This window comes from Eumetopias jubatus, unplaced genomic scaffold (assembly GCF_037043125.1).
Source record: "Eumetopias jubatus isolate StellerSeaLion01/CBP00866 unplaced genomic scaffold, mEumJub1_p1.0 scaffold_13, whole genome shotgun sequence".
In the NCBI taxonomy this organism is placed as follows: domain Eukaryota; kingdom Metazoa; phylum Chordata; class Mammalia; order Carnivora; family Otariidae; genus Eumetopias; species Eumetopias jubatus.
In genome coordinates, this window is record NW_028274819.1 from 27853140 (window position 1) to 27874385 (window position 21246).

At 39.6% G+C, this 21246-nt stretch overlaps 1 protein-coding gene across 1 annotated transcript; it reads right to left on the minus strand.

Annotated features, from left to right (window-relative positions):
• Positions 1–694: 694 nt before the first annotated feature.
• Positions 695–21027, minus strand: DEPDC7 (DEP domain containing 7). The gene is made up of 9 exons (XM_028087727.2): positions 20951–21027; positions 9082–9472; positions 6863–6990; positions 5872–6061; positions 2772–2983; positions 1685–1827; positions 1371–1496; positions 1194–1272; positions 695–888 (listed from the first exon to the last, which is right to left on the minus strand). The coding sequence occupies exons 1-9, from the start codon at positions 21021–21023 to the stop codon at positions 695–697; spliced, it is 1536 nt and encodes a 511-aa protein (XP_027943528.1). The 5' UTR covers positions 21024–21027.
• Between the last annotated feature and the right edge of the window lie 219 nt (positions 21028–21246).

Here is a 21246-nt window from a genome sequence, read left to right on the forward strand (position 1 = left end):
TTGTGGTTTTTTAATGTCCTTATCTTTTAGCCATGCATTCTGCAATTTAATAGATTAAGTGATATGATGTCTGACGTTTACTGGGGTGGGAGCAAGGAATGCATGGGGTATAGATTAAATGAGATTGGCCATGAGTTGCCAGTTGTTCAAAGTGGATAATGGGTACATGGAAGTTATTCTATTATTCTGTTCTCCCCCATTTTTATATGTTTGAATTTTTCCCCAATAAACTTTGAAAGATGTTGAAGTTTTCAAAATTAGGACAGTTCCATTTCTGACTTGTCTACTGTTTATGGTAATTAGCAAATTCACTTTATCATAGCCTGAGTTTCTCTCTTGTACCTTTAAGGAGTACCTCTTAAGGTAAAAACCACACTCCTATTAACTTGTAATTATAGACTTCCTTACTATTTAATACTTTGTTATGTAAACACTGCAATGTCATATCATTAAATTCCTATGATGTTCTATAAAGTATTGGGCATAGTGCTTATAAATCAGCTCACCCTAAAGAGGTTAATATCTAACAGCAATACACCATCTAATACTCAGTTTCAGACACAGAAGGTTATACAAAAATGTTTTATTAAGTACAATTTCATATTTAGAACATCTAAGATTACAAGTGTGATTAGATATTTAGGATACATAATTTATTATTAAAATACATAAGTTATATACAGACATTAAAAACTCAGTCTCCAAAATACTCAATAAAGATGTCTGGATGACACTTATAGAACTGACCTAGCAATTTTTTCTTCTCTTTGGCAGACAGTTTTGAATCCTCATCAATAGTCTTTAGTAAATTCATTAGTTCATCCTTAGTTGTCTTCTGTGTATGGTCAGAATAATCACTTTGATCAATTCTCTGGCAATATATATATCCTTTATGTTTAAAAGTAAAAAGTTCAGTTAATGAATCTATTCCTCAGATTTAACTAAAAAAAATAAGCAATATTTTTACATTTATATTCTTATTCCCCAGTTTATAAAATGCATTGAAGATGCTAAGCACTGCTGACTGTCTAAATCTGGTCAAGTTACTTTTTGACATAAGGAGGCTCTCTGCTAAGTCTGGATAACCCTGAGGAATTTAAAGTTTAGTTGAAATTCAAGTGCAACAAAACACTGTCAAATAACACTAAGAATTTATCTTTGGAAGATCATGAAAATTGTATCTCTCAGATTACCTGTATCTCTATTTGGATCTCTTCCTTTCTGAATGGCCATGAGCTTAACACTAACAATTTTATGTAGAGTTCCTGGAATCTTAAAAAAAAAAAAAAAGAGGGACACAGATTATTCAAATGCATTTTAATCCAGTGATCTATTACATAAGCTCAACTTAACTACTTTCAGAATTTTACCTTAAAAACATCTTTTTGATGATCCATTAAAAAGAGTACGAGAAGATCAGTTTTGCCTTTAGATAAATTTTTATTGTCAACAATCGCTTTTGAGAATATCCTTTTCACAACCATTCGGTTGTCACTCTATAAAAATAAAACAAACCCAATAGTGTATATTTAAAAGAATGAATTTAATATAAAAGGCAATGTTGAATATTAATAGTCATTACTCATTTCAGCATATTTGATGCTGATGTGAAATAATCTGACTTGTGGGTCCTGTAAGAACTAAGGCTGCTCAAATACAATTCACATTTAGACAAAAGACTTACTTCTTTCTGTAATTTAAATTCAGAAGGATGTGCTGCAACAGCCATGAAATACAGTAGTCTTCTAAATTCTTCTCTATTTTGGGAGTCCAGAAGCTTTAGAAAGAGCTGAGTGGCTTCTAATGCTATTTCAGTCTTCCCGTTCACTTCAGCCAAAAGAAAAAACTGCTTTTAATTTTGACCAAATATGACTATCAAAGGGAACAAAACTCAAGGTAAAGCTGAAGCTAAACACTAAACTTACTCAAAACTATTTTTTTTAAGATTTTATTTACTTATTTGACAGAGAGAGAGAGATTACAAGTAGGTAAGCAGGCAGAAGGAGAGGGAGAAGCAGGCTCCCACTGACGGAGCCCGATGTAGGGCTCCATCCCAGGATGCTGGGACCATGACCTGAGCAGAAGGCAGACGCTTAACTGACTGAGCCACTCAGGGGCCCCTCAAAACTATTTTCAAAAGCAAAACAAAACAACTAGGAATTACAATAAATGACCGATACCAACCATTAAGGCAGCCTATTCTCAAATTGGCAACTGATACCCTAAATCCTTGTCATAATCATCTTAGGATGTTAAATCAAACTCTTGGCTTTGTAAATAAATTCTCAGCCTGCTTTTCATTAATTCAACACATTTCAAGGGTACATTATGTGTAAAGTTCTGATGTATCCAACTCTACCTGAGAAAAATGGAAAGGATTCTCTGAAATCCACAATTTGTTTTCAACAAACCATGTTGAACAGTCTGGCTCATTGGTAGAGGGACTGTCTGCCATTTTGAAGACAATGAAGCGGGGGAGAGTGGTGGTGTTGGTAATGTTTTCTAAAGAGAGAACTGCCACACGATACCTATTAAACTTCCAGTGAATTAGGGCAGCATTCTCCTGTGCCAACCAGAAGTTCCTGCATAACTTTAGAGCTTAGTAAAGCCTCCTTCCAAATGAACCTTAGAAGTTTGGAAAAAACATACTTTCCATGGATTTATCCAGATCCACTTCGAGCCTGAAGCAGTTTGGTTCATTTTGAGGATAATTAACTTTTTCCTGTTTCCTCCAAAAGACAAATTCCAGTATCCAGTAAGATCTTACTTACCTAAGAGCTCTGCAATGCCATTATGAACATCAGATAAGTGATTTAACAGAGGTTCCCTACTACTGTAATATTTGCCAATGGCATCAAACAAAAGTTCTTTCACTAAGTCTATCCTATCTGGTTGCTCAGGAAAGTTTCTGCTTATGTCCACCACCATCTGGTCTGGAAGGTATTCTAAGCAATCAGTTGCTGCAGAGAGCCATTCATCTTCCCTATGGGGGAAAAAAGAATTATTTTTTAAAAAATTATTTTAATTATTTTAAAAAGCAACTAACAAATATACACACCATACCTAATTTACTACCTCTTTCAAGTTTGCCATGAGGATAAATTTCTATACACTTAGATATAGATGTGTTTAATTCTTTTTAAAATATAGCTAGATCATGTATCACAGACAAAAAGTTTGGCTTCATATGTCTTTTTCTTTTTTGAAGTGAAAACAGAAGCTATCCACTACAATGTAAACTGAAAAGGATATCAAAATTCAAACTCTAATCTTAAATTTACAACAGAGGCCCAGAAACTCTAAGTTACTTGCTCAGGGTCCCAGTTAGGACTAGATCCCAGATCTGACTCCTAGGCCAGTATTTTTCTAATACGATGTTGTGTATGTCAGAACTCTGTGATCTATCATCTCTCACTCTGGCCAGGAGAGAACAGAGGAAGATAAGGTAGGGTTTCAAAAATAAGTATTTAGTTTCCATTTTTAATAAAATGCCACCTGGGTAAATCAGAAAAATGTTACATTTCAAGAAATAGAATTCTAGAATAACTTTTAATATTCAACTTGCTAATATACATGATTTATTTTATATGTAGTTTAAAAAAGAAAAACCATGTGCTCTACTGCTATGAACTCAGGACAACTAATTCTGCCACCACCCAGGAGCATTATATTGGGCAGGTCATGTCACCTTTCCGTGCATCAGCTTCCTCAAGTTCATAGTAAGATGCAGCAAGATGATCTTCAAGGTCACTTCTAGCACAATTTCTAATTCTGTATTTAAAATGTAAGGTAATTATAAAATGTTTTTATATGTTACTTTAGATCGTAGAAATATGGGGTATCTGGCTGGCTCAGTCGGTGGAGCATGCAACTCTTGATATTGGAGTTGTGAGTTCAAACCCCATAATAGGTGTAGAGATTACTTAAAAATAAAATCTTAAAAAAAAAAAACCTAGATTATAGAAATGGGATTTAAATTCTTTTTTTTTTTTTTTAAAGAATTATAGGTGTGTGGGGCACCTGGGAGGTTCAGTCAGTTAAATGTCCAACTCTTGATTTCAGCTAAAGGTCATGCTCTCAGGGCCTGAGATCGAGCCTCACCTTGGGCTCCATACTGGAGGTGGAGCCTGCTTAAGATTTTCTCTAGTCCTCTGCCCCTCCCCCACCTTAAAAAAAAGAATTATAGGTGTGATTTATTCAATTTTATTTATCTTTTTTTCCCTCAGTGCTCATCATAATGATTTAAATTCTTGTTGAATAATAATCCTCCTGCAGTCAGTTAAGCGTCTGCCTTCAGCTCAGGTCATGATCCCAGTGTCCTGGGATCGAGCCCCACATACGGCTCTCTGCTCAGCGGGAAGCCTGCTTCTCCCTTTCCCACTCCCCCTGCTTGTTTCTGCTCTCGCTAACTCTGTCAAATAAATAAAATCTTAAAAAAAAAAAATAATCCTATTATACACACAGAGTTCAATAACTAGTATGTTAGGATTAACTTTATTTTTTTGCGTAATGTTTTATTTATTTAAGATTTTATTTATTTATTTGACATAGAAAGAGAGACAGCAAGAGAGGTAACAGAAGCAGGGGGAGTGGGAGGGAGAAGCAGGCTTCCCACTGAGAAGGGAGCCCGATGTGTGGCTCTATCCCAGGACGCTGGGATCATGACCTGAAACGAAGGCAGACGCTTAACGACTGAGCCACCCAGGCACCCCCTGCATAAGGTTTTAAACTCCCTTTTGGTATTCAACTATTAATAGTTCATTGGACTGTAGAACTTGTGAAGAAGTACCGAAAAATATAAGTTGCATTCCTTTTAAACATTCCCATCTCCCTAACTACTGAACATGAGGCAAAGTAATTAAAAATTAAATAAGCTAGAAAATACAAGATTTTAACCTTTAATAATTTTACTTAAGAAAAGAGTTTCAGGGGCGCCTGGGTGGCTCAGTTGGTTGAGCGACTGCCTTCGGCTCAGGTCATGATCCTGGAGTCCCGGGATCGAGTCCCGCATCGGGCTCCCTGCTCAGCAGGGGGTCTGCTTCTCCCTCTGACCTTCCTCTCTCTCATGCTCTCTACCATTCTCTCTCTCTCTCTCAATAAATAAATAAAATCTTTAAAAAAAAAAAAAGAAAAGAGTTTCAAAGTTATAAGGAATACAGAACTCTTCCTTAAGGAAAAAAAAAAATCATACTTCCCTTAGCACCTGAAGTTAAGCCTTAGAGCAAGAGTTACTTTCATTCTATCTCTTCAATAAAACTAGTTAATTAAAAAATACATATTCAAGGGGCGCCTGGGTGGCTCAGTCGTTAAGCATCCGCCTTTGGCTCAGGTCATGATCCCGGGGTCCTGGGATCAAGCCCCGCATCGGGCTCCCTGCTCAACGGGAAGCTTGCTTTTCCCTCTCCCACTCCCCCTGCTTGTGTTCCCTCTCTGGTTGTCTCTCTGTCAAATAAATAAATAAAATCTTTAAAAAAAATACATATTCAAGGTATTTTGGAGAAGCATAAAAGTATAGGTAGTCAAATGAGTCTAAGAATTTGCCAAATCTGTTAATTTTGTTCCAGGTCCCTTTGAAGACCGGAGAGCCCTAAATTTTAACAAAGATAAGAAGATGGAATAGAATCATTTTTTTCACTTGATGTTAAGTAGGTTATGTGAGAAGCAAAAATATAAAAAAATAATGAAAATTATATCTCTTTCTAATTTTGACCAAGGTGATTTTGGTCTTCACTTTCCCAAGTCCTGATAATTATCAACTGACTAATGCATATCTGATCATGTGGACAGAAGAATTCAGAAGATTATCTTAAAACAATTATCCACGACTTTCCTACACACTCAATTTATTGAGACAGATGTATTTCCACATACTGAGAGTCACTGTAAGCCTTCAGAATCCCTCGATCCAGATAGTTACTGCTGTTGACCAAGTCAGGTTGCCTCTTAGGCTGAGGAACTTTAGATACAACCTCTTGCTGTTTGAGTAAGGAGTCAAGAAGTGGAAGGTCCACGAGCTGCAGTAGACGTCCAATTGTTTCTTCTTGCCATACTTCATTAATAACTACACAGGAAAAATGACAAAGTGAAAAGTAAAAATATTTACTAAATACCACGATATTTGTCTAGGCAAGTCTATGGTATAAATTTTGGCAAAAAAAAAGAAAAGAGAAAAAAAAGTCAACCTTATTTATGAAGTGGTTTCTTATGACAAAGTAAAACAATTCAAGATTTGTTAAAAGTGTAGGAGAACAGACTTTGGACAGCAGGAATTCTTTTCATTCTTTTACTGTAAAAGCAATATGGCAGAGATAAGAGATCAAGTCATATAACATGTTAATAAGGACTTTGGAAGAAAGAATGATTCATTATTCAATCTGAAAACTGGTCTGAAACTATTGGCTGCAGATTATTCCACTCAGGGTTTCCACAACTGGGATGGGGGAGGGAAGGTGGAAATCGGTCATTAATCTGCATTCCATTGCCATAGACAAGGAAGAATATAAGAGTTCTGTTAATGTTCTAATGTAATTTTCAAAATTTTATTTAACCTCATAAAATGTTAGAGAAAAAAGTATCTGAGAGTATATTTAAAATAAATAAAACTCTGCACGCAAACCACTGCAGCTTGAACCTCTGCCAGCTGATAGGACAAAAGTCAGTTTTCAAAAATTGCAACACTGATCTATTTGTTGAAGATAATAGACCTCTGTTAAAACTTAATATAAACAGCTTTAATACACAGTGTACTCTTTGTGCTCTGAATATTTAAATTCTAATAAAGGTTAAGATTGAAAAGTTTTAAATAACTAATTTTATCTGAAGTTGGTCTTCTAAATTTCTTACTTGCATCATCTTTACTTACCTTGTGGAGACAAGGTTGCAGAGATGTTTACAAGAGGGGAGTTAGTAGGCTTTAAACTCAGATTTTCCCACAGATCCTCTAAACTTGCTGATTTGATATCAGATGACTTAAATAATGGATCGGAATACCTAAAATGAATTTATTTATTTTGGTATTATTTATTATTATTAATTTATTTTAGTAAGCCCAGAGAAATACTTTACCATCAGAGAACTGAGTTTCTAAAAAGTTTATGTATTTCAGAGCAAAAACACAACAAATGCAAACTCTAAGAGTAGAATACAAAAACATCCACCTTCCCTCTTGAGCCGAAATATACATACTCTAAATTTTTCTTTGAATATTTAGATTTAAGCAATTCGATGACTAAAATTTTGATTTCCAATTTTAAAACATAACCAAACTTCATTATGCTTACTGTTTTTATCACATCTCTATTTCTGGGGCATTCTTTGGTGGATAGTGCTCATCATTTTCCAAATATAGACCTATAAATCTTTACCCACAATCCTGAAACCCCAAAGGCTGTGAGAAATCTAAAGTTTATTCAGAACTCATATGGTGACAGAACCTGTCCTCACTTTACTGGGGCCGGGGGAGAGTAAGCTGTCCTGCACAGTCTTTACTTATCCCAGTTAGTATGAGTATTTTTTTCACTGCAGAAATGTTAATGCATTTAGTTACCAGATGCTCTCCCAGATCCCTATAGGACTGTTATCTAATATATGTTCTATCTACAAAATTATCTTTTTAAAACTTCCAAAGTTCCAAATTTCTAAATGCATGTGGCCCCTTTATGTGTGTTTCACATAAAGAATGTGGACTTGCATTTGGAAAGCAATGATTTTGCCGATATGGCAAAATCCTTCCTATATAGTGAGGCAAATGTTATCATCTTTTAAATAGAGAGTCTTGAAAGTTAAGACATTAAGATATTTGATACAGGGGCGCCTGGGTGGCTCAGTTGTTAAGCGTCTGCCGTCGGCTCAGGTCATGATCCCAGGGTCCTGGGATCGAGCCCCGCATCAGGCTCCCTGCTCAGCGGGAGGCCTGCTTCTCCCTCTCCCATTCCCCCTGCTTGTGTTCCCTCTCTCGCTGTGTCTCTCTCTGTCAAATAAATAAATAAACAATCTTTAAAAAAAAAGATATTTGATACACTAAATACACTAAAAATACACAATATTTGATACACTATACATTAAAAATAATTGAAAGGGGCGCCTGGGTGGCTCAGTTGGTTAAGCATCTGCCTTCAGGTCAGGTCATGATCTCAAGGTCCTGGGATCGAGCCCCACGTCGGGGCTCCCTGCTTGGTGGGGAGCCTGCTTCTCCTCTCCCTCCACCCACCCTTCCCCCTCCTTGTGCTTGCTCTCTCTCTCAAATAAATAAATAAAACTTAAAAAATAAATAAATAATTGAAAGTCGGTAACACTAAAACTCTTTGGGTCAGATCTGAATTATAAGAGCTTCAGTTACATGGTCACTTCTATACAGTTTAGCTGAAGGAAATAAAAGGGAAACATTTTATTTTATGACAAACAACCAAGTTAATTATGTACTCATCACATACATCTATTTCAAGCACTGGGTTCTACAATTCTGTCCCCCAGTCTCCCTTGACATGATTCCTTCTTCACCACTGCTGCTCACTTCACCCTCATCTGCAGATGGCAATACTGCAATAGATTCCTAACTGGCTCTCCCAGTTAGGCTGTCCGTATGGCTGCCAGGAAGACCTTTCTGAGATTCAGTGTCATTTTCTGTGGCCTCCCCAACATCTGTATGATTGATTGCAAACTCCTTATGTCATATGTCATATAAAATCCTCTGCATTATAGGTCCCACATGCCTTTCATACTTCACATCTGCCATGTCCTGGATTCTAGTGATAACCCACCTGCTTTCCTTCACCTTTTCTGTTCTCATACCACTTTGTGTATAAACTCGCTAACATATTTTTATACTATAATTGTAAATTGATGCAGAAATAAAATCAAGGTTTGTTGATTATTTCTGCTAAATATAAAATATGAATAAATAGGAATTCCAGGAGATACCAAATAAATAGAAATTCACTGTATTTTATCGAATTTCCCCACAGACCCAGATGTTATCCTAATTTACAATTTCCAAAATAACATAAAGCCAGTCAGCCTCTCGCTAAAAAGTTGATGAAATCCTGCCAATATCCCCAGGATAATCTAACATTATATACTAACCTGGAAGGTGAATATCGCTTATTCTCTTTGCCTAACTGACTGTCTTGATTAGGTATGGTTATGAATCTATAAAGGCTGCAACTACTATCTTCAAATGTAGGTTTTTTGTCTTTTCCAAAGACTTTGGTTGGAACTGCTTCAAATACTTTGTAGTCCATAAGTGCTTGACACACTCTCACCACTTTGGCCCGAGGAATATCCACATCACCAAAATATTTATTCTGAATTAGGTGAGAAAAAATGACATCCACAGCTTCTGAACCAACAAAGCAGTCATTGTGTCTTTTTAAATGGTGTCTTCGCTTTTTCACCTGCACCTGTGTTTGAAGCGTGTTTATAATGCTGCTCCAAACATATGTGGCTCCAAATGGTTTCTGGGCCACACTGAAACCTGCAACGGGAAAAACACAGAGTAATCTTATTCATTTATAATCAGGTCTAAGCAATCCTTGAGCAAAAAGTGGCAATTTCCAAAGTTATTAATGAGGAACAATTATGAGGTTAGCTTGTTATTGAACTTTTAATCAGTAACAACTCATCAAAAATGTAGTGCCTACTATATGCTGAACACTGTTTTATGGGCTTGGATACATCGGTGAGCAAAATAAAGTCCCTGTTCTCACAGACTTCTACTTTGTATGTGTTAGATGAGTGCTTAGGAGAAAAATAAAGCCTGGTGAAGAGGAGAACACTATTTTAGAGGGGATGTCTGGAAAGATCTGACAAGGTGATATCTGAGCAGAAGCCTGAGTAAAACCAGGAAGCAAGCTGTGCAGATATTTGGGGAAAGGGCAGAGAGAACAGAAAGAACAAAGGCCCGAGAAGCGAGTGTGCTTGGCCAGGAGAGGAGGAACAAGGCCAGCATGGCCTGAGCAGGTGACCAGGGAGGGAGGAAGGGAGACCAGAGGGGAGTGGAAACAGTCTTTGGGGTGGGGGAGTGCAGATCAAGCAGGCCCTTGTGGCAGCTACTAATTATGTGCACTGGAACTCTATTAAGCGCCTCACATTTAGGTCATTTGCAACCCTATGAGGTAGACATAATCTCTACTCGAGAAATGGAGAATAGATTCACAGAGGTTAAATGTAACTTCCAGACATTATGTTGTAAGAGGTGCTACTGGAATTTGGTTCATGGTCTGTATCATTTAGACACACACACACACACACACAGGAGTTGGAATAAACTACTATTTTTAAAGCTTCCTATTATGCAGCTTATAAGTTAAGTACTTTGTAACAGGGAAAACTGGTTCCTGCCCAATAGGAGCTCACAGCCTACCAAAAGGTAGGAAAAGCATAGAAACTGAGCAAGATTTTAGCAAAACAGAAAAGAAAGAAAACATGCTTTCAAAGATTTATCACATTTTCCCTCATTGTAATAAGTGGATATTTGGCAAAACTACAAAGAAAAGGAGAAACAATTAAAAGGAAAAAAAGTGGACCTTAGTTTTAATAAGCTGATGGAACAGAGTCTAGCTAATCATCAGCTTGTTGGCTGGCTGGCTGGCTGGCTGGCTGGCTGGCTTTTTACATAAACAGAGTATGCCTTTTTATGTGTTACACTTTTCAATGATCCTCTGAATATTCAGTGGTTCTAGTTTTCAAGCCCCCGGTTTTGTTAGGTGTCTTACTTCCTTTATTTTTAGGATACTCTGACAGAGAAGTTGAAAACTTATTACTTCCCCTAAGGTTGTGTAAAAAGGAAAACTATGCATCAGTAAAACTGTAAGGAATAAGGGGAGATATAATTAAAGAAACTGCTACCTGAAATTACCTTCCTGCCTTATAGAATGTATGAGATGAAGGCAAAGATAAGTTCCTGAAGGACATTAAAACTCCACTTAATGTACTAGGGTCATAAATTTTAAGTGGGTCATTTGGAATTCATCTTTTGTATTATAATAAATAAAAGAATCATAGTGAACCATCATACTGGGTATTCACTTACAGTGTCATTTTGTGCTACTAGAAATTTTAACATCTTCACCAGGAAAATTACTAACATACACACATGCACACACATAAAGCCCTTTACTATTTATTTGTATACTTCCCAGACCAAAAATAGATGGGTAGTTTAACTATCTACCAATTATTATGTTAGTTTAAAATAATCAGCAAGACTGTTTTTATATTTTAAAATTCAAGATACTGGGCACCTGGGTGGCTCAGTCGGTTGGGCGTCTGCCTTCAGCTCAGGTCATGATCCCAGGTTCCTGGGATCAAGTCCCGCAACGGGCTCCCTGCTCAGCGGGGAGTCTGCTTCTCCCTCTACCCTTCCCCCCTGCTCATGATCTCTCTCTCTCTCTAATAAATAAATAAAATCTTAAAAAAAATAAAAAAATAAAATTGCTAGTATTCGTTTAAAAAAATAAAATTCAAGATACTTCATAATCCAGTACTAAACAAAGAAGGTAATTGATGCCAGTTTTCTAAATATCATGTGAGCAGTTTTAAGGACTGAATTATGGAGAATCAACTAGATAAACCAAGGTGGAAATAGATTTACTACTGGCACAGTATTTAATATCTACTGAATAGAGCCAGAATGGAGCATTTAAGGAAATCTCAAAATCTATCCAGGTCATTCCTGGTGTCTAGAACCTAGGAGTAGCTGTGCTGTTTCCAGCCACAATAACTAATTAAAAGGAGTGTTCAAGGTTAATATTCTTAACTTCTTAAACTATTAGAGATTATAACCGGATTTAAATGAACTTAATGTCTGCTCTTTAGTCTTTTTTCAAATCTTCATATTATCACTAATAACAACTAATATTTGAGTACTTAAATATGACAAGCTCTGTCTTCTGATAAACTTCTCTGAAATACTTATTAATAATCTTACTTTGAGGAGATTGAGGTTCATGAGTTAAACAAACCCAGTTTCACAAGTAGTAAACATATACTTTTTCTAGGACTCAAATATAAATATATTAAGTCACCAGTTTTAGCATCAACTTTTCACTGAAGACTTGGATTAAGTGAAGGAGCTTTAAGTGTGCCAATGAGATTAGAAGAAACAAAACAACTTTAAGATCTGTGAGTCCTAAAAAAAAAAAAACACATTGTGAACCCTTAGCAAAGCTATTTAAAAACAGCAGTCATGGGCGCCTGGGTGGCTCAGTCGGTTAAGCATCTGCCTTTAGCTCGGGTCATGATCTCAGGGTCCTGGGATCGAGCCCCATGATGGCCTCCTTGCTCAGCAGGGAGTCTGCTTCTCCCTCTCCCTCTGCCCCTCTCCCCTGCTCATGCTCTCTCTCTAATATATAAATAAAACCTTAAAAAAAAATCAGTCATTAAATAAACCAATAAATAAATAAATAAAAACAGTAGCCATTAGTCCTAAAATAAAGTAGGTTATCATAAATTCTATAATATATACTAGTCACAACACACAGGAGTAGGAGAGAAGAGGAAAGTAAGATTCAAACTTGTAGAGATCAGAGGGACTTTTAAGTAGCAGTGAAATATACTTCTGGGCTGGTAATGGTATTAAATTTGATACACCTCAGTCATAAGAGTTGAGCTACAAGTCGGTAGGTATACAAATCCTAAAAATTAAGGCTGAGTCACTTACTAATTGGAGATCAGTAAGACAACAGAAGGGGGTGGGAGGGAAGGGATACACAGCTTCAGTGACACGGAAAAGGCTAATCTTCAGAGGGGAAGTAAGAAGAATAAATTTCCACATATTAACTTGCTGCTTAAATATGGGAAATCAGGAAGTTCTGCAGGTTGGATAACATGGTATAAAAGATTAAAGAACAGGTTACAGCAGGATGGTAGGCACCTGTGAGCTATGCAGTGTTTCCAGAGTCCTCCAGGCATGATACAATTCAGCCCTTTCAGGTCCCCTCTGTTCTCACTGACCATTAATTCCCAACACTGCATCCTGGGATATTTCCCCTTAAGCACCACCACCCACAGACCCAAACTAGCTCATGTTCATACAGATACTTTAATACATAATATAGCCCGCACTTGACAAGTACATGTGCCAAAACCCACACCAGGATAACCTGTTTTTTTAATGCTGACTTCACCAGTTGAACACAGATCCCCCACATGCTGGTTTGAAATTTATTTATCATCATCTAAGAGTTGAAATGAATACGGGTATAACAGTGAGACAAATTACTGTGACTTCTAAACAGGATTCAAGAGACCAGAAGTAGACAAAGAGTGCTTTGTAAGTCTAGCATCAGAATTTCAGCTTCAGCTTGTCCTCAGCCCTCACTTGCATATGAGCTAGACATTTCTTTAAAATTCATCACTACCTAATTATTAGTGATGCTCACCTTATTAACCCAGGTGCCCCAGTCAGTTAAGTGTCCGACTCTTGATTTTGGCTCAGGTCATGATCTCAGGGTTGTGAGATGGAGCCATACATCGGGCTGGCTCTGTGCTGGGGGTGTGGAACCTGCTTGAGATTCTCTCTCTCCCTCTGCTCCTGCCCCAACGCCCTCCCACCCCTCTCTAAAATTAATTAATTAAAATTCATCACTATTTGCATCTTGATGATTCCTTATTTACATTTGGTCAAGAATGTTCTAAAAGCATCATGATGAAAGGATCAAAGACTCTAGAGATTAGCTGTGATAACCTGGGATAAGAGAATTAACCTCTATAGGCTGGTTTCTTCATTTACTGATACAAGAGCTGAACACTGTGTTTAAGGTTGGTTTCAGGTCTAAACATCTGATTATAGGATTTTAGAGACTGAAATTCTACCCATCTCCATTTAGATATGGACATTGAACACCACATAAAATATGGTAAGAAGTGAGGCATAGAAACAAATGTGACCTTATCAGATAAAAAGCTTTTTTGGAAGGTGACCTAACAAGAGGTTCAGAGATTGTTTTAAACTTAACATACTATACATGCTTGTAAGCACTATATAAACCTCGGCTAGTTAACATTCATTTTTCAAGCACTCATCTTTATTCGCTTGAAAGCAATAGTTATTTTTCAAAACCAAGACCTGTCCTCTGCATGTATTTGAAATCTACCCAAAATTTACCAACAATAAAAAAGTTAAATTTCTAATGTTGAACTCTGATATATATATGTGATGCTAATAATTATCTTCCCTTCTATAAATACACACTAAATAATCACATAATAATTCCTTAAAAATCAAGTCATAAGGCAGATGTGTCAAGAAATTACATTTATTCAAAAGTTACAAAAGGAGGGCGCTTGGGTGGCTCAGTTGGTTAAGCGACTGCCTTCGGCTCAGGTCATGATCGTGGAGTCCTGGGATCGAGTCCCAAATCAGGCTCCCTGCTCAGCGGGGAGTCTGCTTCTCCCTCTGACCCTCCCCCCCCTCATGCTCTCTCTCTCTCTCTCTCTCTCTCTCTCTCTCATTCTCTCTCTCAAATAAATAAAATCTTAAAAAAAAAAAAAAGGTTACAAAAGGATAATCAGCTTTATCTATGATCTGTGTAACATATCTACTACGGCCCTGCTGGTGAAACCTACTTATGGGCAAAAACGATTCTATGATCACTTCAAATTAGTAGGATTATTCACCTCCTTAGAAGATCATATACACATTATAAAAGTGGATCCCAATGCAAGGTAAACACACAGAGAATTATGAAAAAAAATGCTACTTCTAAATGAACATGTAACAATCTCCTTTTCATTCTCGGGCATTAGACTGTCCCCACCCCACAGGAAAAAAAAAAAAAAATTCAGCTAGCTCATGTTAGGCAATTTTCCACAAAACCTGAACAGTGAGCTAGTGCCTTCTTTTTTTTCAAATGTCCTTATAGTTTGCAAAAGTTTAAATTATTTAATTGCCTTATAGACCGCCTCACATAATACATTTGGTTATTCGATACTTGTGGGTTGTAGATGATTGCCAACTACTAAAAATTTTTAAAGGAGAGTTAATGCAGTGGTTCTTAGTGGATGATTTTACTCCCAACTAGATATTTGGCAGTGTCTGGAGACATTCCTCGTTGTCACAAGCTGAGGAAGGGGAAGTGCTCCTGGCATTTAGTGAGTAGAGGGGCTAGGGACACTCCTAAACACAGGCCAGCCCCCACGACAAAGAAAATGTCAACAGTGCCCAGAGTTCAGAAACTGTGGGTTAACTGAATAAATTAGGACACGAAAACTTGTGTTACTGCAGCAGGCACAGGGCTAGTTTCTGTGGATACAAAGAGTAAGACAAAAGCATGTGTTCTGGAGTCCCAGATCCCTGGGTTCTATTCTTGGCTCCATCATTTACTAGTAATGCAATCTTGGGCAAACAGCGTAACTTTTCTGTGGCAAAACAGAGCCGGGTCCACTTCTCTCAGTTACTGGGAGGATCATAGGAGACAATATACGTAAAGTGGCCACCATCAGTACCCAGCAATGAACAGATGTATAACTCAAAACAAAATGGGAAACTGTCACAATCTAGGAGAGCCTAAGGACTCGATGTAATGTAATATCCTGAACGGGATCCTGGAACAGAAAAAGAACATTAGGCAAAAATTGAGGAAATCCTGGGGCGCCTGGGTGGCTCAGTTGGTTAAGCAACAGCCTTCAGCTCAGGTCATGATCCTGGAGTCCTGGGATGGAGTCCCGCATCGGCCTCCCTGCTCAGCAGGGAGTCTGCTTCTCCCTCTGACCCTCCACCCTCTCATGCTCTCTCTCTCTCAAATAAATAAATAAAAAATCTTTAAAAAAAATTAAGGAAATCTGAATAAAGTATGGACTTCAGTTAATAATTATGTGTTAACATTGGTTCATTAATTGTGACAAATGTACTATACTAACGTAAGATGTTAATAGTAAGGGAAAATGAGTGAAGGGCATGTGGGTGGTAACTCTATATACCAACTTCATGACTTTTTTGTAAATCTAAATCTATTCTAAAATTCTAAGTTTGGGGCACCTGAGTGGCTCAGTCATTAGGCGTCTGTCTTCAGCTCAGGTCATGATCCCAGGGTCCTGGGATCGAGCCCCACATCGGGCTCCCTGCTCAGCGGGAAGCCTGCTTCTCCCTCTCCCACTCCCCTTGCTTGTGTTCCCTCTCTCGCTGTGTCTCTCTCTGTCAAATAAATAAAATCTTAAAAACAAAAAGAAAATTCTAAGTTTATTTAAAAAGTAGAAAGGGGAGCCTGGGTGGCTGAGTCGGTTAAGCGTCTGCCTTTGTCTTAGGTCATGATCCCGGAGTCTGGGGATTGAGTCGCACATCCGGCTCCCCGCTCAGTGGGGGTCTGCTTCTCCCTCTGCCCTTCACCCTGCTTGTGTTCTCTCTCACTTGCTCTCTCAAATATTTTTTTAAAAAGTAAAAATAAAAAAATAAAAAGTAAAAAGAAAAGGAAAGGTATTCTACTTCTTCCTTCCTCTGAACTAAGGGGACAGAGTCCCTACCTTCAAAGAGTTTATCCTTTAACTATTCATATCACCTGATGATGTCAAGCTTTGAAAAGAATTCAGTAAATAAAGACTGCTAGCAGATAAGACAAGGATGTGTCACATACCAGAGGATTTAACTCTTCATCAGAAAATAATATATAAATCCTAAGTCATTTAGGGGCGCGCCTGGGTGGCTCAGTTGTTAAGCATCTGCCTTCAGCTCAGGTCATGATCCCAGGGTCCTGGGATCGAGCCCCGCATCAGGCTCCCTGCTGGGCGAGAAGCCTGCTTCTCCTTCTCACACTCCCCCTGCTTGTCTTCCCTCTCTGTGTCTCTCTCTGTCAAATAAATAAAATCTTAAAAAAAATAATCTATATAAAAAAAAAATCCTAAGTCATTTAGTGGCTCAGTCAGTTGAGTGCCTGCCTTCAGCTCCAGTCATGATCTTGGGGTCCTGGGATTGGTCCTGCTCAGCGGGAGGCCTGCTTCTCCCACTCCCACTGCTCCTCCTCCCATTCATGTGTGCCCTCTCGCTCTCTCTGCTCTCTCTCAAATAAATAAAATCCTTTTTAAAAAGATTTTATTTATTTATTTGACAGAGAGAGACACAGCTAAAGAGGGAACACAAGCAGGGGGAGCGGGAGAGGGAGAAGCAGGCTTCCACCGAGCAGGGAGCCCGATGCGGGGCTCGATCCCAGGACCCTGGGATCATGACCTGAGCTGAAGGCAGACGCTTAACAACTGAGCCACCCAGGCGCCCCAAATAAATAAATAAAATCTTAAAATATTTTTTAAAAAAATCTTAAATCATTTAGGATTAAAGAGAATTTTTTTAAATTTTATTACGTTATGTTAATCACCATACATTACATCATTAGTTTTTGATGTAGTGTTCCATGATTCATTGTTTGCCTATAACACCCAGTGCTCCATTCAGTACATGCCCTCTTTAATACCCATCACCAGGCTAACCCATTCCCTCACCCACCTCCCCTCTAGAACCCTCAGTTTGTTTCTCAGAGTCCATAGTCTCTCATGGTTCATCTCCCTCTCCGATTTCCCCCCTTCATTTTTCCCTTCCTACTATCTTTTTTTTTTTTTAACACAATGTATTATTTGTTTCAGAATTTTAGAATTTTTTTTCCAAGAGGTTTTAAAATGTTACTCAGAATTGTCAAGACCAACGAAAAGAACTACATCTATTGGGGGCGCCTGGGTGGCCCAGTTGGTTAAGCGACTGCCTTCAGCTCAGGTCATGATCCTGGAGTCCTGGGATCAAGTCCCGCATTGGGCTCCCTGCTCAGCGGGGAGTCTGCTTCTCCCTCTGACCCTCTTCCCTCTCGTGCTTTCTATCTCTCATTCTCTAATAAATAAATTTAAAAAAATTAAAAAAAATAAATGTGCCTTAACTTCTTTAAAAAAAAAAAAGAACTACATCCACTGGACATTAACCAAAACCTTATGAAAATACATAAATGTAGAGAACTGAGTTTTATTTTTTTAAAGATTTTATTTATTTATTTGAGAGAGAGAGAATGAGAGATAGAGAGCACGAGAGGGAAGAGGGTCAGAGGGAGAAGCAGACTCCCCGCTGAGCAGGGAGCCTGATGCGGGACTCGATCCCAGGACTCCAGGATCATGACCTGAGCCGAAGGCAGTCGCTTAACCAACTGAGCCACCCAGGCGCCCTGAGGTTTTTTTTTTTTTTAAGATTTATTTATTATTTATTTTGAGAGAGTGAGAAAGAGAGAGAGAGCACATGAGAGGGGGGAGGGTCAGAGGGAGAAGCAGACTCCCTGCTGAGCAGGGAGCCCGATGTGGGACTCGATCCCGGGACTCCAGGATCATGACACGAGCCAAAGGCAGTCGCTTAACCAACTGAGCCACCCAGGCGCCCCGAGAACTGAGTTTTGGGCATTCATATAGGCAGTTGTGACTGAGTGGGAAAAACTTGCTATACAATGATACCAATATGCAATGCTTTTACTGCATATTGGTTTTGGTAGTCCAAAGTTTGTTTTCCTCTTATGTGGTATTAGAGATGTCAGGCTGAAGCCTGAGACTGCCTCTAAAAAGAAGGCTGCAAGTAGGTAAAATATGTAAAAGAAATCTCTTCTAATAAGAACAACTTCAGGGGCGCCTGGGTGGCTCAGTCGTTAAACATCTGCCGTTGGCTCAGGTTGTGGTCTCAGGGTCCTGGGATCGAGCCCCGCATCGGGCTCCCTGCTCAGCGGGAAGCCTGCTTCTCCCTCTCCCCCTCCCCCTGCTTGTGTTCCCTCTCTCACTGTGTCTCTATCAAATAAATAAATAAAATCTTAAAAAAACAAAACAAAACAACTTTAAAACAGATTAAGAGAAGTATCCACACAAGTAGGCATTGGCCCTTACTTTACTGCCTACAGATTAATGAGACAGCATATGGGAAGTACTTTGAGCTCTCTGGAAAAGTGATACCAGGTGAATTCAAAGAATTAGGTTACAGTATGAAGGGATAACAGGGTAACACACCACTTTCTCATTTGTCTATATTAAAAGGCAAATATCTTCGAAGTAAGTGCTGAAGGTTAGCTTATAGCACTCATTTCTTCTACATAAATCGGGTCCCTGGTCATTACAGCCCCTTTAGGGCACGGAAGAGTAACTATTCAGTAGAGAACCGAATACAGCTGCTTGCCAGAGCACAAAGAAAGCCAATAGCAAGGAACCAAGAAGCACAGGCTCCTATTACTGTGCTCCCTGGGGCTGTGACAGGGAACTAAAAGGTGGAAGAGGGACTGACAAATGCTAACAGGTAGGCTTCCAGCCCTAGCAAGCGAACAAATGAAAAAAGGCAGTGGGCCCTTCTCTGCCCACTGCACCTGCCGAGCAGGAAACTGGTCTTTTCCTTGGGTTCAAATCTGCTAACCAGCACTTCAGCTCTTCCCTCTGACAGTCACCTACTTAATTTTGAATACGTATTCCCTTATGCCATCTAAGAACCTGTTCACAGGACGCCTGGGTGGCTCAGTTGGTTAAGCGACTGCCTTCGGCTCAGGTCATGATCCTGGAGTCCCGGGATCGAGTCCCACATCGGGCTCCCTGCTCAGCAGGGAGTCTGCTTCTCCCTCTGACCCTCTTCCCTCTCGTGCTCTCTATCTCTCATTCTCTCTCTCTCAAATAAATAAATAAAATCTTAAAAAAAAAAAAAAAAAAAGAACCTGTTCACAAAGGCCCAAAGCTCAGAACTGGTATTTCAGCTGTTAGAGAAGGCAGGGTGCTATGGTTCTAATCACACAAAAGTTGGCAATTTCTTTCACTCAGTAAGCCTAAAGATTTCCCAAGACTGTTTCCAATTTTGAATTCTCAAACGATGAATGAATCCCTCCCCTTCAAAATGCAAAACAAAGAGAAATTCTGAATGTAGCCATCATATGCTTATCTGAATCCTTTAAATTGGGGCAGAAGAAGGTCAATATTATGATTGTTCCTAGAAAAGTAGTTCTCTATCACAATTTATCATTAGCAGTTTGAAGATTAAAAGGAGCATTAGTAATTATAAGTCAACACAAGACTGGAGCCATTGAGATGCACCCAAATGACCTAAGTCAATTCACTGACTACTGTCACTTTGAGGAAGGAGTCAGTTTCACTGGTTGGCATTTTCTAAAGGAAAATTTCTGTCAGACAGGGAACCTATAACACCCCACACAGTAGTTACAGAAAGGGGAAAGGTTTAACTTCTCTAGAAAGAAAAAGAAAAAAAAAAGCTGTGTTGTCTGAATATCTTTATTTACTGAGTTGCAATATGCTAGGAACAGAATTTTAGAACCGATCATCCATTCCATTCGTTTGGATATTCAAAGAAAGCAAAGGCTAAGCAAACTACCCCCAAAGATATGATTAAGCTGGTGGCAGAATTCACCAACGTCTCTCCTAATGTCATATAACCATTAAAAAAAAAAACTCAAAACTTCTATTCACTGAAATACTGCTTATCCAGAAAACTTAACGAACAAATACTTTTTATGCCAAGTTCCTTCCCGTCGAACAAAAACCACTCATCACTCCCAGGATGTCTGGAGAACAGAGTGGGCAAGAGAGGCCTCAGTTCCTGGCCATATTGTGGAGTCGAGGTTTGTGGATAAGACAGAAGGCAAAGAGCCATCCAAGTCCAGATATGCTTGCTACGAGTAACGACGTGGAGCCTGTCTGGAGACCTAGTGAGAGCGCCTGGCACGCAGCGGGCCACTGACGAGCGCGCGGCGAAGTTCAAGTTGGGGAACTAAGTAAAAAGCTGGGCTGTTGAGGGCGGCGGGGTCTGACGGCCGAAGCGCACCCACAGGAGAGGGACCCAATTCGCCGACAGGACGAAGTGCTGGCCTGAGTGGCTACAGACGCGCGGAGCAAGCTGGACCCGGCGGAGTCCGGGTCCCGCGCGAGAACCGCAGCCTGAGCGCCACCCCACCCCCCCGCCCCCGGCCCGCCCCGGGACCCCCACACGCCCTGGACAGCGCTCCTCAGCACCTACCCGGAGGCCTCTGCGCCGGGCTGTGGAAAGCCGAGAGGTTCAGCGCCGCCGCCTTCTCCCGCACCGTGGCCATTGCCGTGCCTGCCAGGTCGCCCCCTCCACCGATCGCTGCACCGCGGAGCAAGAGCCCGCGCCTCGGCCGCCAGTTAACTGGCCCGGGACGGGGCGGGGCTCCCGTCAGGTCCCGCCCCCGGCCCGTCCGGGCCCGCCCAGGGCGCAGCGCGCCACACGCCACGGGTCACGTGCCTGCACACCCTCACGCGGGGCGGTGTGTAACCTGCCGCCCCGCGGGGCGA